General features: G+C 40.8%; 1 protein-coding gene across 6 annotated transcripts in view; it reads left to right on the plus strand.

Moving 5' to 3' along the window:
* Nucleotides 1-18,515, plus strand: part of LOC131665717 (regulating synaptic membrane exocytosis protein 1) — a 100,820-nt gene that overhangs the window by 31,934 nt on the left and 50,371 nt on the right. For 4 of the 6 annotated variants that reach the window (XR_009302043.1, XR_009302045.1, XR_009302044.1 and 1 more), the window contains exons 3-8: nt 1,371-1,479; nt 8,813-8,897; nt 10,839-10,986; nt 13,337-13,579; nt 15,850-16,030; nt 17,642-17,965. Coding sequence is in view for 3 of the 6 variants with exons in the window: in XM_058937774.1 (XP_058793757.1) it covers nt 1,371-1,479; nt 8,813-8,897; nt 10,839-10,986; nt 13,337-13,579; nt 15,850-16,030; nt 17,642-17,965 (1,090 nt within the window). In the remaining 3 variants the exon portion in view is untranslated. The remainder of the gene's footprint in view (nt 1-1,370; nt 1,480-8,812; nt 8,898-10,838; nt 10,987-13,336; nt 13,580-15,849; nt 16,031-17,641; nt 17,966-18,515) is intronic. The other 2 variants (XM_058937776.1, XM_058937775.1) reach the window with 2 other exon arrangements.

An 18,515-nucleotide genomic window follows, 5' to 3' on the forward strand; every position in this document is an offset into this window, starting at 1 on the left:
GGATAGATAGAAAGAGAGAGAGGGGGGGGGGGACTTTTATGAATGAGCGCTTTGCGAAAAGTCGTCGTCGTTCGAGATTACTTCACCTTTTTTGTCGAGCTTATACATACACTACTCGGGATAAACTTTTTTTCTCTCTATCTCTTATGCATAAGAAATGCATCGACGTGTTCTCTATTTTTCGTACGCGATGGAATTTTGTATGTTCAACTAGGTGGGAAAATCCTATATTTAATAGCGTACATGAAATCTTACAGGAGCATAAATTCAACTAGAGGAAATTTTGCACGCTGGCGTTCCAAGTGGATATCAGTAGCCATCGAGTGGCCTCCGCTTAATTGGGCTACGCGTTCGTTCGAGAAATCCGCTTGACCTCTCTCTCCCCTCCAACATTCTTTGCTCGATGATCCAGTTATTCTCCCTCTATACCCTTTCACCTCCATCGTTGATTTATTTGGAATTTCTGTGGAGAGTGTTTCGCTTGGCCGTGGTCAGCGACTTGCTTGACGATTTGTTGTAGATGCCTCTTTTTTCGAGTACATTAACTTCATGATTTATCAACGAGTTTTCTTTACAAGTATCAATTCATTAGTGTCATTCTTTTGAATGTTCTTCTTAAAAGTGAAATCTAACTGGTTCATGAAAATCCACTCAATCCGCATCCGTGCATTCACAAGCTCGCGTCTGACACAACGTGTACCGGGACTACTCATCAGATCAGTAGATGCAACCCGGAGAGGATCTAATCAAAGATTCAACGTCTCTAAGAGCATCCTTGGAGCTATTTTGGACGAGAAAATTGTTTATCTCACTCAGCTGTAATTTTTCAAACTCTTTTGGAGTAAAAAAAAAACACGCTTCATCAAGTTGAGAGCTCTTTTGGGTGTGACAGTAGATCTACCCGATACAAAAACCTCTACAAGTCCTTTTGCTTTGACGGTTGTGAAACGAGCATATATATATTGAGTAAAAAAGAGAAGTGATTGATGAATTTGATGGGTTATTGAATTTTTTCCAAATGTTGGAGACGATCGATTCAATATTGTGTAACGGCGTTTTCTTCCATTGAATTTGAAGCTATCAAAATAAATTTTGTACTCGTAATTTCGAATTTCATTCGAATTTAGCATGCTTCGAGCACAAAAAATAAGACGGCATTCTTTTAAAAATTGCATCATTTTAAATTTTCCTTTTTATTCACAAATTCAATTCATTTGATGATAAATTTTTCGATTGAAAATTTAAAAAAGTGAAAACATCAATATAAAACCACTTACATTTTCTCATTTAGTGGGAAAACGAATGAAGATATTAATTAATGCATATATTAATAAATCAGACTGATAGATAATCGAATTTTTTTATAACAGATGGTCAGCACACAGCCGGAAGCGGGTTCCACCGCTCCGGACGACAGCAGTGGGACCTTCAATAAGATCTGGCAGGTTGGCTCGGGTTTCATGACATCTGGCAGTAACAGTAAGTATTTTGTTTATTTTTGCCAACACTCTCGAAATAGTTATTATAGTTGAATATTTTTGTAACCCAAAACGATCCGGTTTCATAACAATGTAAAAAGTCACTCGCTTAAAAGTCGCATAAATATTTTTATGACGGCTTTTACTAGATTTCATTGTAATTTAACTTAATGTACAGGTGAGTTTGATAAAAATACATGGCAAACAATCGAAACTCTGTTATCGAATAACTTGAATTTCGGAAGTTATTTACAAGTTTCTCGAACATTTATTAACGACCAAAACTCTGAAAATTAAAATTATTTGGAAATCATTACGATTTTAATCTTCCCATGTGATCGTAAACTGTATAAATGAGAAAAAGTTTATTGTCTCGAGACGCGTCTAGACAATACATCAGTTTTATTGATTAAACTTTAATCCATTCGAGTCAGTTAGTAGATTATTTCAATAAATCAATAAAATTATTATTATAGAATGGAAGAATGATGACTGTTGAAGAGTATATAATTTTCTTTCAGACCAAAAAATTTCTAAATTGTGCAAAACTTAACGCAATTTAATAAGTTCGAAAAATTATCTGAAAATTTATCGATAATCGTTCTAAAGTTTGAATTTAATCGAGAGTTATATAAAACAACGATTGTGGTTTTTTCGTCTTATTTTCAAAAGTTATTGAAAATTTTTTAATAAAACATTGAGCGTTTCAATCTTTATATATAACGAGAAAAATATTCAACAGATATCACAAAAAAATCATATTTCATCTATAAATGGCTATACTTACAAATATCATTGACATTCAGAGCGCAGGGACGTTCAATATCAGAATTATCCCGAAATACCAGAGGCATTGCGGAATCTCAATAAAGCGTCATAATTTCCAGTGTAGTAATTCTCCCACACACATCCAACGCGCAATCCTAAATTCCACATTTTCCTCTTATACCTGGATATGGATTTCCATTTGAAAAGTGTGTTCTTGAATCATAGAGAGTTCCAAACCTCTCCACTGGATCGCTGAATAGAGTCTCCTAGCGACGAAAGATAGCGGGGCTGACGGTGATAAATTGATGCGCATAGCTACGGAAAACCGGAAAAATATGTTATTTGATTATCTGTCGTTTTCTTTTGCTATCTCGTGGGATAATGACCATAATTATGCCATTTCACGTTTATTTGTGTAAGCAATACATTAAACGGAATAGTTTGCTAATTCATTTGCCATCTGTATACGATTTCGCATGTGTTTAGAATTATGATTGGAGCGTGCGATAATTGACTCAATTATAGGCAGACGTGCGTGCCAATGAGTAATAATAAATCGACTCGATTTGCAAAAACCGCGACAATGAAAGCATATTTCTGACAAGCGAAGAGGGACCCCTCCATGGGTCGGCTAAAAATAGTCGTTTGGAAATTCGCTTACTCACTCGATATTATTGTTTTTATCGATTACTTCACCACCCACGCGAGTACAGTCTCACGTTGTTCAAAAAGAAGAAGCTGGAAAAGAAGTACTCGAAAGAAAGTATGTGACTAAAGCTCGTAAAGTTCAATTTTTCAAAGGCAGTAGCAGCACAACAGTAACTCGTGAAAAGCTCTGTAGGCGTGTCGCGATGACGATTCGGCATTTTCATCACGTACGCCAACGTAGCAGCAGCTCGAGCAATAAAGGTAAAATAATATTCTTCGACGAGAAGTCAACTCGCGCTGGAATCCAATACGCTCGTGGAATTTTCCTTCTCAAGGTCCGCGCGCGTGATATATAAAATGCAAAACAATAGCCGCTGCTGAAAAATGTTATAGCATTTATTGCGGAAAGGATGAAATTTCTTCATCCTTTTCAGCAAAGTAAGATTGACGACATAGATGTTGGACTGTGGTTCATTGCAAACTTGCAAAATAAAAATCCAACAGTTACGTGGGAAGAACTATGCTTATTCTTTTTTCTTTTTTACTGGCGATTGGTTCATTCATTTAGTGTTGCTCCACTTTATTCGAAACCTATGAAGTGGATATTTTTCAACTTGATATTCTAATCGTTAAGACGGCTCGATAGAAAAAATATTAAACAAAAATCGTTCATTTATCACTTTTCTAGCTTCTGTCTGTCGGATTGAATCACACTCTGATATACTCATAAATGATAATGTAATATCCGTATAATATATATGCAACCGAGTATATTCCATCAGTTTTCTCGAAAGCTTAAAAATAGCCCGTTGGAGTATCGTTAAAAGCAACGTCAATATTTGATTGCACGTGGGCAGTTCGTGGCAAAACGTTAAAATAATCCAAAGCTTCTTCGACTTTATCAGGGACTTAATTGCTTCATTTCGAATGTACCTGCCGATAACATCTAAATTGGGAAAAAACTTTTAGGATTGACCTTTTTTATCGGATCTTTGCTCCCTTTTTACAAGAGACAAATGCTGTCGTAGTTGTGTTATCTTAATGTTGAGGTCGTTTTTTTTTTCGCGGGAAGAAGGATTGAAATTCCAGATCGCGTGAGGACAATTTGCGAACGGTTATGCTTTGGGATCAAGATTTCAAGGCTATGAATCTGAATTTAGCTGGGATTCAACATTTTGGGAGAATACTTTTGACGAAACATACTGTTGAGTAGTTTTTCATTTGAAAATAAAAATATTACTTGTATCTGATTCTGAATCCAAGAAGACTTGTAGTATGATAGATTTGAGATACACGGATGGTGTAAATATTCGCACGCGGAGTGTAAATATACCATTTCCGAGAGTGAACAGGGTTGAATCTTCCATAAAATCTTGATAAATAAAAAATATCGAGAGATCGTTGAGCCACTGGTTGGTTCGGTCATCAATCAGAACGAAAATAATAATTAATTTCATTAAGCATTGGACATTATCAGCAGCACACGTCCTCGGGAAAATATAACAGGCATGCGATCGACGTTTGTTTAATTAGACGATACAAGTAACGTAAATGAACAAGGCTATTCAAGCGAAATAGGATGCAGATCGTCTTTCTCTCCCTCTGTCTGCAATTATATTCAAAGAGATTACGACCGGATAATCCAGCCAAACGTTGAGCGCAACAATGAGAATTTCCGATACAGAATAATTGCACTCGGGGCCTCTTTCTACAGTCCATTAATATAAACGCTGCACGTACGCTTGCACAAAGTGTATAATATCACTTACGACTGGTATAACTTGCCATTCTGTGCACAATTTTCGGTCGAAGCTTCATCACTTTGGGTAATAAAGAAACTAGTCTATTAGTCAACAGAGAAGCCATAGTTTAGTTGGCCCAAGTCCGCTAGTATTTACTTAAGTAGTTCTGTCTACAGTGTTGTAAATACAGAGTCAAATTGAGCTCCAAATTTTATTAGCTGCAGATCTTGCTTTGATATTTTGACGCGATGGATTAGACTCGGATTGCCATATATTATTTGAATTTGTACAAAGCTAATCATTCGATTCCCCTCAATCATAGTTTGATTTTATTGAGTTATTGTTACGCCGGTGATGACACTTTTCAATAAATATAGACATCATTTGACAAAACGCTTCTACAGATATAAAAAAAAACAAGATGCTTTTATAGATACACAATCACAAAGCCTCCAAGTCCTTCAACATAGTCGTAGCAGCAGTAGCAAAAGTCTCTCTTGTGGGCGCTTAAAGACAGGAAAAGAGAATCGATCTCGACCTTGCTGGCAAGTCTCTATTCAGATATAGAAAGAGCAATTGGAAAGATCCGTAAAATATCGACGAGACACGTGTAGCAATGGCAGTTAATTCCAATTGCCGACTGCTTGCTGAATCGCTTTTCTCTCCCTCCCTTCTTTTGTTGCTGCTTTCTTTAAGATTATTTCGTTATAGCTTTTTAAATTAATTGCTGCTCTTCGCCGTCGGAATTGAGTTCCTTCTTCTTCCTTTGCTTCTTTGTCTTTCTTGTCTCGAGGGGACTTTTACTTGGATGCACTCCTGCTGATATTCGTCGAGGGCACGAGGTATTATCATTGAGCAAATTGTTTTTCTTTTTTCCTTGAATTCTACAGTACCAATGGTCCTCGCAAATCTTCTTGATTTCTTTTTATTTCTCTTCAGCTCGCGATAAATTGTTAAACACTGACCGAATGTTTTTTGAAATTGGGTTATCAGGTTATTTACAATTGACGCATAACGGGGGTACTTAAAATTTTGGCTCTTACTGGCAAAATATTTAAATGTACAAATATCGTAACGACCCAATAAACCTTATCGCCGCCGGGGGAGCGATTAAAATTTGATTAAATTCTTTAGTAGCATGTAATGCTTAAAAAAAATATTACACGGCAATATACACACAAAAGGCTCTATAAACACGGATTACAGTGAATACAAAGTTATGGTGCATAAAACCGGAAAAAAGTTTACCCTTTCCATTAAGTCCATTTGTATTGCTGCATACGTATGTAGTCATTTGCAGCTCTCGCACACACCTTTCCAGTTCAGTCTCTTGCGTGAAGGAAGGAGAGAACATATTTTTTTATCAGCAATATTAAAAAATTATTGACATCAAAGGCCTATATGTTCAGATTGTCGGATTTACAAGATATAATAAGATCTGAAAATGAATAGTAAATGGGAATGCTTTGGATCCCTGACGGATATTGGTTTCTTTATCATTCGACTTGTATTCGTCTGAAAATAGTGGGCAAGCTGCTTATTTTCTTTTATCATAAGAGTTTCTTTCTTCGAGAGTCTGCAAACGTTTGATGTACACGAGTTCATTATAAGCCCATACGAGTCGTAGTAAAGTACGTTTAACAGGATGCGTCTAGTGCACCCAGTAGATGTAAATCTCAAGGTCTCTCGTCGAAATCAACATGAAAATTTAAATTCACAGAGGTAGGCCTTGACATCCAATTGGAGTCAATCGTCAGTATATAGCAGAACATACAAGCTCGAAATTCTGAGTTGAAGCTTCGACAGAGCATAGGACAAACACAGCAAATGGATTCGAGTGCAGGATGCCTCGCGATTTGCCTTACTAAACGCTTTCAAGCTAAAGGATCCTCTCGAGCTCGAGCTTCGCATGTGACCGAGGCAAAGCCGCCATCTGCCTGAGCGCATAGGAGTGGAATTCCTTGTAAAAGGGAATATGGACGCGCTCTCGCATTGGGATTTCGAGAATCGAATGTAACTTGATTACCCTACCCTCGATTTCGATTGCCTCGAATAGATATCAATTGGCAAATCACGATTGCTGTTCTTTCTGTTTACAGGTCAATCTGTTCGCGTACGCGCTGTACAATTTAAAAGACTCGAACTGGTATTTCACGCGACAACAATCAAAGCGTGCGTCTCATTCCAAAACAATACTTCATTCGGGTGTAGACGAATAGATGGATGTGCGCGAGCGAAAAGTGATTATATGTCCTCACAAAATAGGCATTATACCCGGCGAAAACAATCGGCTGCACGCTCGAATAACAATGCTCGAGTATAAACGCCTTCAATAACTCGCCAGCTGCATTTTCCCATCCCCGAAAATTAATTTACATTCCAAGTGAAAGGTAGGATATTTGTGTTGTAAAAAATTAACGGAGTATTATTTCGTATTTGAGGAATATGGAGAAAAAGAAAGATAGGATTTGACGAAAAAAAAAAAAATTTTACAGCTTCGTATTGTTACACAGCGAATCTATATTTTTCGTGATAGATGAGGAATATAAATGCGTGCATCGACATTGATTGGTGTAGCTTGCCAATTTCAATTAACAATATCTACCTCAACTCTAGCCGAAAATGAAGCTGCGATAGCGGCGAAACTTGGTTGGGTTGCGTTCGGTGTGGTGAGGTGGGTTTCTCCTTTAATCGTTACGACTATAATCCTTAGATGGAGGGACTTGGAGGAATACTTTGGGAACACGAGAGAAGCTAATTTCTCAAACCGGCTGTTGCTGTTACTGCAGCTCTGGGAAGCCTAAGTAATGCATGTTGTTCTACTCTCTTGGATCATTTTGCGGGAGAAGTAAGCTTACCAGTAAATTGCGAAAGTATACCTCTGGTGGCGGTTATTAGTGAAGAGAATTTATAATTTCGGCAATTATCGATTATTACTCCGCGATATACTTGAGCGAGATTACCTATTTAATGATATCTCGATGTTTATTGATTCTTCAGATAAATACATATTAAACTCATTCTACTTATTAGTGAACTTCATTGAAAATATCGAGTACTAATGAGTAAGCGTTTATCCAGGATTCTTTCATCGAAAGATAAATACATCCAGTGGGATTTATAAAAGTCAACAAAAACAAAATGTGTCGAGCCCACGAAGTTTGTGATGTCGTCGATACACATCCCACATGTGCCATATCAGACCAACCTCAACAGCTCGCGGCTGTGGTTTCGGAAATGTCCGGGCCTCCTGTCGCGAAGACAATACGAGCGTTCGAGATAGGGCATGTGCGCGCCAATAGGCCAACTGTGCGAATATTGTATTGAGTGAGTCTTGGGGTTTTATTTTAAAATCTTTTAACGAGAAAAAATGTGACGTGGTCTGAACTCTGAACCAAAAAAAGTTAGCCCTTGTGCGTTACCCTGATTCGTCTCTTTCTTTCACATCACGCTTTGTTTCTTCGCGTGTATTGTTTTTCAAGACTGACGGACGATGCGCAAGAGAGCGAACGCGCGCACGGGCAAAAGTATGTAGCCTTGCCCAAGCAGACATTGCCTTTGTATCAACGCGTCCCTGCGCCATTGCGTTGCTTTTGTTGCGATGCTTATCGATTTTTCCCAGCTCTTGCTCAAAAAGACACGCTCTCCTCTCTTGTACGTGCTTGCCGTTCGTTTTTTCGCTTGAGCAAATGTTAATATCGCGCTCCTTTTTTTAGGCTGATTATTATTTCTTTTTTTAGAGATGACTTTTTTCGAAGAAAAATTTTTCATTAAAATCTTGGCGAAAGAAAGGCCTCCTTTCTCCGTTGTGAATTTGCAATTTTTCAGTTGGTCACTTTGTCGTTTTGAACGTACTTCTTTTGAAATACTTTTAGGAAAGCAATGTTAATTTTTGAAAGCTGTGTTGCATAAAATTATCGTAAGCTCAAACTTTTAACGTAAAACATTGCGGATGTTTTTTTCAATGAATCATGGTTTCGAAGGATGCGGATGGCAAATTTGCCGACTCTTTCAATCGTCGCACAGGAATTAAAGGATTACATCGATTTGTTGCTCAGAATTCGTGGTCCTTTACGATGTTTAATTAGCGATCGATTAACCTTGCTCGGCAGCCTGTAGCTCGAGTCAAACGACCTACTCTCAAAGCCTCGGCTTTCTCATTTTTCTCTGTTGCAGTGACGAAGATTGGCCCGGCCAAGGTCACGCCCGTGGAGACGATCCAGCCTAAGGAGAGCACGCCTCTGATCGAACCGCCGAAAGCGTAAGTCTCACTTTCACCGAAACTCCCTGTATTCAACAGCTGTATTCTCTCTGACATACTTCTGCCAAGTCATAAGCTCTGTCGTCGCGCTGGATATCTGGCTAAATTTGAAAACTTTATCGATTACAGCTTTGTGCTGGCGGTGTCTCGAATATCGTTGCTCCCTTTGTGGCAGTGTACGCTGTATCGCGTACGATCGACTTGAATGAGATTCGATGACACGAAAGCGCGTCACGCAGTTTCGGAACTGATACAAACGTACGGACGTACGGACGTACATAGCTGCGGCTTCGAAACCGAAATAACGAAGAGCAACTGGAAGAGCGGCTTAGAACGAGAAGTCACGTGGGCCTAGTAGGTCACCGTCGGCAAAGCCCTCGAACGCAGCTGGCGAGGGACTGTGCTTCATGGGATCACCCGGACGATGCACGCGCGCGTACACATCGTCGCCGACGTCGCGGTCCCGATTTTTATGGCCAGGCACGTTCTCGGATACTCTTTATTCTGTTCGGCCGTCCGCGCCAGCTGCATAATGCATGAGCCCGCCTGGCTAATGCCAATGGGGGCTCCAAGGTAGCGGTACTCGACCCGACCAGTCCGGCAGTTTTATAGTTTTAAACTCTCTTGCTTCGGGCGGCTCAACGCGCTCTTTGCGGTGTTCCTTTTTCCTGGCGCTCGGTGCTCTTGGGTTACGCAAAGTGAATCGCGAATTACGCGGATTTGAGGGATCGTTCTCGTGCAGCGGCTTCCCCTTATTCCACCCTGTTAGCTGCCTCCTCGCAGCTGTACCTGGCCAATGGCTTTCTCCTTACGACCGACCGAAGCGGGCGTGCTTTCCTCTGAATTTGCTCCCCATTCGCGTCGCTCGATCCAGTTGGAAAATTCTGTCCAAAGCAGCGACGCGAAAACGCGCTCGCGGGCATTTTCCACGACAACGATATCGCTGGGAGACGCAGCGTCAGAGCGGAGACAAAGAGCGTGGCCGAGAAAGCGGAGCCACGAGCCAACTGCTCGGAGTTCCAATGCCGACGGATCAAAGGCAAATCCTAGTCGTGGCTCGGGAAGATCCGTGGCGCCGCCAGCGACCAGGTTATTTATGCAATCGCAAATGTCGACTTGATCGGGTCACTTTGATGCTATTTTCGGCGCCCGACCTCGCTCACTTCGCCAACTCGAACTTTTTCCTCGAACCTCAGCCCATGCTTTTCTGTTTCTTATTTTGAGAATAGACGATAATATAGCAAGTTCAGGTTGATTGCTCGAGTCCGTCGGAAATAGTTGAGAAAAAATTCGAACGCAAACACAATTTCATCGATATATTCCGCGTGCGTGGCAACATTCAGTTTCTCATGGGCGTCCATTGATTCGTCCAAGCAACGGGCTTCTTTTTTTCACGCCGACCTATGTTTACTGTTCTAAAGGCATCCACCCTCGTCCCCCTCCCCTCGACAACTATTAATCTCACTTTACGCGGTTTTATTTTTCAGCAGCTGCTGCTCTGTTTGGCTAACTGCGCGTATTTCTCGATTACGTTCTTTTGTCTCTGTTTGCACGTGCTATTGCATCATTTTTCCTGGCTACACTGCACAGTTTCCCAAAGTTTGGTGATGCCATAAAACGAATGAAGATGAAAGTTTTCTGCTATTTTTTTTATTGCTGTTGAAAAAGCCATGCTTCAATCGAATAACACCCCCGCGAGTACATCCAATGTTAACTGCTACATAAACTTACATCTTCATATCGTCAGTCTTGAAAAGTAAATAGCAGCGACAAACCAGCGAAGCTAATTTACCGGCTGAATGTCTCGTCCGATGTGCGAGCGTGCGAGCCATTGAGAGTTGCCTCCCTCGTGCTCATCAGCGCGAGCAAACGAAAAGCTCAAAGGCTCAATTTAGCGGTGTCTCAAAGGTTGCTTTTTCGTTCTCTTTCTCTCATCTACAGGAAGACGGAGCAGGACAAGCTGTCTGCCTGCAGGATCTGTATAAAGTCTATCAAGCCCGAAGACTTCTCGCGCACGTGTTACGAGTGCCAACGTAAAGTCTGCGAGGACTGTGCCTCATATTCCACTCAAACCGACTCCAACGATCCCGTGAGTCTCGTTCTTTTCTTTTATATCCTAGTAGATCTCATTCACACTACAATTTGTACATTTGCAGCATACTTTTTCACGGTTTTTCTTTAGTTTTGCTTTGTATTTTTTGGTCAGGGTTGCCGTTTGGTTCTCGTTGGGAGCCGCAAAAATAGCATACATTTATTTATCTTCGACGTTCGTTTCGTTTCCGATAGTCGGCAACCGCGTGTGTTGCCGTCGCCGAGGAGCAAACAAAAAAATAACGAAGACACTTCGCTTCGAAAAAAGAATCCGACGAGCGTGTCTTTAGAAGTCGTCGAAGCGATATTCTTGGCGCGGGCGTACGTGCACGACAGGTGCACATACGCACGCGTCAATGATATGTAGGCTGACGGCAGTAACGAGCTTGCTTTGAGAGAGGTGTCAGCGAGCAAACCATTTCCTTGTCACATGCACGTCCGACGCGCAGAATTTCTCCGATGGTGCTTCGAGGGTTTGCGCAACCGCTTCCTTTTTTTCATTTATTCGCCCCTTGCTGTACATTTAGATGCGATCGCTCGCGACGGAAATTTTCCGCTTTCACTGGAATTTATTGCACGCGAGTTTAATGTCGCGTTAAGAATTATTCAAATTTTCGGCGTGGAAAAATATTTTCGTTCTACGGTGAGCGTTCTGAATGTGACTGTCAAAAGGATAGATTTGAGCGAAATTGAAGGGAAGGAGAGCTGCTCCGAATATATCAGTCAAAATCTACAGTTTGAGCATCCCGATGCAAAAGTTCGAGTCGTAAATCTCGTATAAAAATCGCTTAACGTAAATCAAGTGGGGCGGCTCAACGTTCGATTCAACGAACGTGATTGCCAGGGTTAGACGCATAAGTCATCTCTCTTTCTCTCTCTTTCTCCCGCGCTTTTGTATTTTTCCTCACTGTCGCTTTCCAATTTGCACATCGGCAAAACGAAGTTCCGCGCTTTTTCGCGAGATATTCTCCATTGTTCGCGAATAGACGGGAAACGTTGAGCTCGCTGGTTTTTTCCCCCTGAAAGACACTTTGAGGAGGACGTTACTTTTTTCGCCGTTCTGCGTGAAAATGCTTTATCCCAAGTGAAATGGAATATTTTATTTTAAAAAATGCTCGGTTAATTTGCTTGAAAGCTTTATTTTTATCAACTCTGTAATTTTTATATGTACGACATTTCTGTGTGCTCCACTATTTTCACAGACTGTAATTTGCATTACGATCTCTTACGCTTTCCTAAAAACTTGGTCTATTTTTATTATCTCACACGAAATAAAATGATTATGAGCAACAACTTCATCAAACTTGGCTAATTGATCATTAAACTGTCACCTGCGCTGCTTAAAATGTTACAAACTTTTTTTTCTATCCGTACGCAAAATGCAAACATCTTCGCTTGGCGATAAACTGGCAATTCATCAATGCCGCAGCCAAGATAAGGTAGCAGAAACAAAAAATCTCCGACAAGCATCTAAATCCAAACCGCCAACACGTCACAAGCGAACTCTCTCTTTCGCGTGTTTTTTTATTCTCACTGGGAAGCAAACAAAAGAAATTAACACCTCGCCTCGGCGTGGCGATTAAAATTCCGTAGTCCTCTGCGTCCTGGCTTGACAAATGGCTCCCGTTGTGTCGTTCTTTCACACGCGCGGCTGCTGGCAGCGGAGAGAGAAAAAAGGAACTGAGACGAGCCGGCGACGCAACACGCGACTGAAATATCGCGCGAAAACTCGGCGACGAAGCGCGCCGTTAAAAATTTACGTTGAGGAAGAAAAACCACGCAGCTGAGGTGCCATGGAATGCTTTAATTTTAGTTTAATCCAACGGCGAAGGCTTAGGCGGAGCATTGGATTAAAGTGTTTTCTCTTCTTGGAAATAAGCTTTGATTACTTAAGACATCGCCGGTTGTTTTTCCTAGCCTGTTTATCTGGCGCTCCAGACGAGCCGTAATCATTCTTCACTTTCACACGAATCCTCTGTTTTTTCCCGTCTTCTTTGGCTGCGAGATAAGCATCAAAATGGAGAACCGGCGATAATTCGTTCTAGAGAGAGAGAGAGAGAGAGAGAGAGAGAGAGAGAGAGAGAGAGAGAGAGAGAGAGAGAGAGAGAGAGGGGTTCGCAATCATCGAAAGATTTGTAAGTTGCTCCGTTTTCTAGAGCAAATCAATTCCAAATGTGGGTTTTGCATTTCGTCATTGGATTAACAGTTGACGCGAACGTCGAAGCCTCGAAAGAAAGACAAACAGATGAACGACGAGAAGCAAACGTTGCGTGCAGCCCGATACTATTTTTATGCGTCATTAGCAACGACGCAAGCAAAGGTCATTAACGATACTTGATGTGCTCTAGCAGACATGGCGTTGCAGCGTGTGTCGTCGGAAGTTGGCACCCCGCGAGCCAGCATTGACGACAAATGGCTCGCTGGAAGTGCCGATGGAAGGTCTAGCAAGGCGTCACAGTGATGTGAGATTGAGCTCGCAGGGGACAGCTCCTGGTGCAGGTACACTTGGCGCTGGTCTTGTGCCACCCAGAAGTCCGGATCTCAGGCGACATTCCGATGTATCACCTGCAAGTCTCAAAGATCTTGAAAAGGTATGGTATTTGGATTGAAATGTTGCTGTCGGAAATGTAGGATTTTCAAATATATATAATAATTTGAAAACTTTAATGCTTATATTATATAGACGAATAATAAAAGACTTTAGTTAGAATATGAAAATTGAAAGAAGTTTTGGTTTTGTTATTGACGCGTTGTTGTACTATCTAGTAATATAGTTATAGTCTTAGAAAAGTCATCGGGAACTAATCAATTATCCCTGAAGTACATGATCTAGCAATTGACCTTGTTTATTCACGTAGAGGATAATGCATAGTAATATAACATCTCCATAATACTGACTCATTAATAGCGAACAAAAGAAAATCACCAAGATACATAAGTTGTGTGTATAAATGTAAATGCTTGTCCATCCGCAGCTGCGTGCAGCAAATAATGTACAGAAGCTAGCACACGCACACATAGACACAAGCGCGCGCGCGCACACACACCGCAGTTTATTCTATGAAATACCACTGGTCGTTTGTACAGCCCCTTTATGCTCTTTCTGTCTGAGATCGTAGAACCCAAACGAAGCCACACTCACTCACGAGCAATTTGCAAATGTATTCTCTGTGTCGACGAAGTCAATCTCATAATAGGTCTATCTCCTCAGAGAGCCTCTGCGTCAAGTCAATTACTTCATTTTTCTCCTCAAGTCTCCTAAACAATCGAAAGAGTGTGGTTTAATTTTGTATTTAAACTGTCGCCCAATAAGTTTTTGAAGCAGCCAGTGGTTGCCGACATTATTTAATGCAATGAATTATTCGTTGTAACGTTAACAACCTATCCCGTTAGTGTCGCTTTGTTATATGCTCGAATTAATATGTATAATGAGTCTTGCAAAATATCCCAGGCAACGTCCATCAACTTATCCTTTGTTTTTTTTCAGGCATAATACGTCATCGCATCGCACGATGCTACAACATTTATTAGAAAACCTTGAAACAAGCAAATCTCCCCTTTAACCTACCCGATCACGTTTACTCACGACATTACTTCATAATGTTCATACTGTTCGATCACTGTAAGATATCAATTATGTCTAAGTCACACAAACATACCAAAAGTCGACCAGAAGCAAGGCATAACCAAGAAACATGAGCAAACGTTGATATAAGGCAACGCCTCCGGCAAACATTACGCGGTTACTGACGTCGACGTTGCTCTTTCAATTATCCCCCTCTCGTATAAATGAAACTTTTTTTCCTCCGATCGATCAACGCAGATATGCGGCAAGTAAATGGTTGTGCTGCGCGCTTGCGCTTCACTTTTATAGATCGTATCGCTATACCGACGAGCTTTTTCCTTTTTTTATACGCTCCAAGCTAGTTAAAAGTTCCGATCAACTGTAGTAAAAAGTCGAAAGATTCAGTTTTAATAAGCCTCGTTCGACGGAACAGATTCGCCAACTCGAGTAAGATTCAAATATCAATGAGATGTAGCTGGTTTTATGACTTCATTTTTCGATTGGATAGTTTTCTGTTTGTGCACTTGATTAAATTTTTCATATCTAAATGAAAATCTATAAGAAAAAAACGGCCTCATCTTTGTATTTATGAGTACGAAGAAACTGCGACAAATCTCTTGGCTGATCAAGTAGAAAACTCCACGTTTCGTCAGACATATGCACTTCGCTCCGGTAAATAGCTATCGATTGACATAGTCCACCCTCTTGAATCTAACACAATGGCTTCTTCAAGCTCTTCTTATTCTGTGCGATATCCATGAATTTTCATTTTCAGCGCGACGACATGCTAATTCCGAAAAAACGCCCCTTGAGGATCGGGTGGTATGAAGCTTATCGGCCTTGCTTGCAATTTTTTTCCGATCGCCGTCGAAGGGCCTTTTTTATATCTGGAGTGGAACTATTGTTCGTCGATGCATAGTAGCGATTTCGTGGACACGTAAAAAAACCAGCAGCACCCCGCGACGACAAAAGAACGTCGCGCGAATGACGGGTTTATATTTGTTTTAGCGTGCTCGATCAACTGCGAAATGTGTGCGAGGAAGAGTTTATAAATTTTTTCGAAAGCGATTCGCTTCTCGAAAATCCAATAAAAATATCAGCGTTTCTCGTAAGTGATTGCCTTTACACTTCATTTACGACTTAACTCATAAATGCTACAAAACAAAGACACCATGGAGGAAAAAGAAAATGTATATATGAATGTGCCTGGTATAACTTGTATCCCTTCATCATCATCACCGCAGCTGTGTCGTTTCTGTGTTACCTAACCGTTCGTTCTCTCATTAACCTTTGCAGTTTCGAAAGTTCGCAGGAGAGCAGCAACGTCGCGGCAGTAACGTCGCCACAGACGACTGGGACAACAAGCACAGAAGCAAATCGAGAAATGATTCGCCTGATAGACATCCAGAACGTGGACCTATTGACAGAGCACGTGGTTCTAGTCCCCAACGCTCGAGAAAACCTTCGGCAGTTCCGGGTAAGTGCCAAATGAAATTCGATTTACGTTGTACATTTATTGATTTTGCTTCTCATCTTTCGTATGGTTCTTTCATTGTTTTTTATTATCATCATTATCGCTATTTGAATTTTTGATAAAAATATTAAAACTCGTTGTACAGTTTTGAAATCATACACTTTTTTACGGAATATCTTCGCTATCAAATAAATCATTGACGACAATCAATTACAATTAACGCGCATAAAAAATTCGAAAGAATTAACCCTTTAACGAGCATGATCATTAAATTGGACACCAAGAGAAAATCGCATTCAGAAGCGTAACATAAACCAATTGTTAGCCCGTATAAATTGTTTTTTTCCGCGTACTTTTTATTTTAATCTTCGGGATATCTGGCGTAAAAATTCAACGAACACCGCTTCGAATCATTTTATTGGAGATTCGATTGAAATTTAAATCCGGAGTAAGTTTAAACTGTGAATGGCTTTTGGCGCGGGTGGGAACCGATATCCCAACGACTGAACTGGGAATTCAATTTTAACCCCCTGCGCGCGTTTCACACCAGCGAAAACAAAAAAAAAACAATAAAAAAAATATATATCAATCTCCCCGGGAAAAAGCATAATCGGTAAAGCTTTTATAGATTAGCCCTTAATGGAATTGACATGTATAGATATAATAATGCAGGAGAGATAGATGACTAGTTTATAGTTTCAAAACATGTTGACCATGCGCGTCATCGCGTGTCGAAGATTCTCATCGTTTGCACATCAATCACTCATCGAAACACATATACTTTGGTGACCAATGATTTCCTTTATACCATAACGACAGAGTTGATCTTCGCACTCAGTCAAGCGTGATATTAAAAAGAAATGCTCGCCGTAGACACTATCCCTATTTTATCAAGGCATCGTCTGCTCATCAATCGCGCAACGTCTTTTGAAAAATGCTTTAACTCCCTCATATATATCCTATCATCCATCATTTGCATCCTCTCCGACACCAGTGATTTTTCATGCTCTCATGCGCATCTTCCACTTTGCATGTGAAGCGCTCTCTTTATTCCGCGTTTTCTGCTTTTATTATTCACGATTCGTTTTATCACATCCCAAATTGTTGCGCCCGGAGTGAAAGGAGACAATTATTGAAAACCATGCTCGCGAAAATATGTCTGCTGACGTAGTCAGTGCTATTATTTTGGTTACTAGCACGCTACACAGAGACCTTAATGGACAATAGAATGATACAGTTTTCGTATTGGATTAATATAATGACGAGCGTCGTTGTGAAATAAAAGAAATAATGAGATAACGATAATAACTTGCACGTGAATGCACGTGTCTCATTGATTTAATTACGAGTATATTGTAATATTCGTATAGCAGTGATATATTGAATGGTCATGTTTATGCAGTAGAAATTAATGAATAATTAATATTCAGCGAAATGAAAAATCGAAAAGAATGCTGTGTGGCAAGCTTGTTGAAATAATGAAACAAAATAAGATTTTCATTTGCGTTCCAATGACTAATTAAAGAACTGAATTTGAATTTCCAAACGTAGCATTTGAACATCATTGCTTGCATGTGTCAAAAACGAAAGCAAAGAAAAATGCCGTGTTCCCAGACCAAGACAGCGGTGACATAGACGAAGAAGAGGACAGGCGACATCGCGAAATGCGAGCCGCACAAATGGGGGGCGGTAGCATACGTCGCCCTTCGAGGGTCACGCGACAGCATTCATACGACGATGAGATAAAGACCGCAACAGCTGCAGCCGTGGCGGCAGCACCAGGACACTCCAGCCATCCAGCCGCGGAGGTAGCAGCGCTAGGATTACCCGTGAGACTGGCAAGACGCAAGTCTGACATTGCCATTTACTCGACTGGTGGACCGCCGGGACTCGCGGCCATTGTTCCATCTCAGCATCGCGCTTCCGTATCTGCTCAAGGTTTGTTCGTGCTTTTCGCACCGATTTTCATGAGTTTAATAAGTCGTCGTTTCTGTTTTCTTCGACCTTGGCAACACTTTGCCGGACCCACGCAAATTATACTTTCTCGCGAGAGCCGCGGTGCGCACATTTCGGCATGTATGTATGTATATACCGTCGGGTGTGAAAACTTTGCAACGCACAGTGCAACACAATTACCCACTCGCTGAAATTCGATGCCTCGAGGGACTCCTTTTGCAACGCTAATCAACAAGTAACGACTGACTAACATCTCTACGATGCGTTTCGTTTAACCTAATCTTCCGGCAACTTTCCGGGATTTCCTTCCGCTACTGATTAAATTTGACGAGACATTGAAACACGTTAAATGGAATAATATTTCAAACTCTAATAAGGTACATCTAAGCAGTGCCGACTGCATCTAAAAATTTCTCTATAATAGCCCAGCAAATTCTGAGTTTTCATTAAAATAACACCTTTCCACGGTACAAATAACGAAAGCTTAATTTTTACAGGAGGAAATCTACGTTAGCCTATAAATTGATGATTA

The sequence above is a fragment of the Phymastichus coffea genome, unplaced genomic scaffold, assembly GCF_024137745.1.
Source record: "Phymastichus coffea isolate CEN01 unplaced genomic scaffold, Cenicafe_Pcof_1.1 PCOF00053, whole genome shotgun sequence".
In the NCBI taxonomy this organism is placed as follows: Eukaryota; Metazoa; Arthropoda; class Insecta; order Hymenoptera; family Eulophidae; genus Phymastichus; species Phymastichus coffea.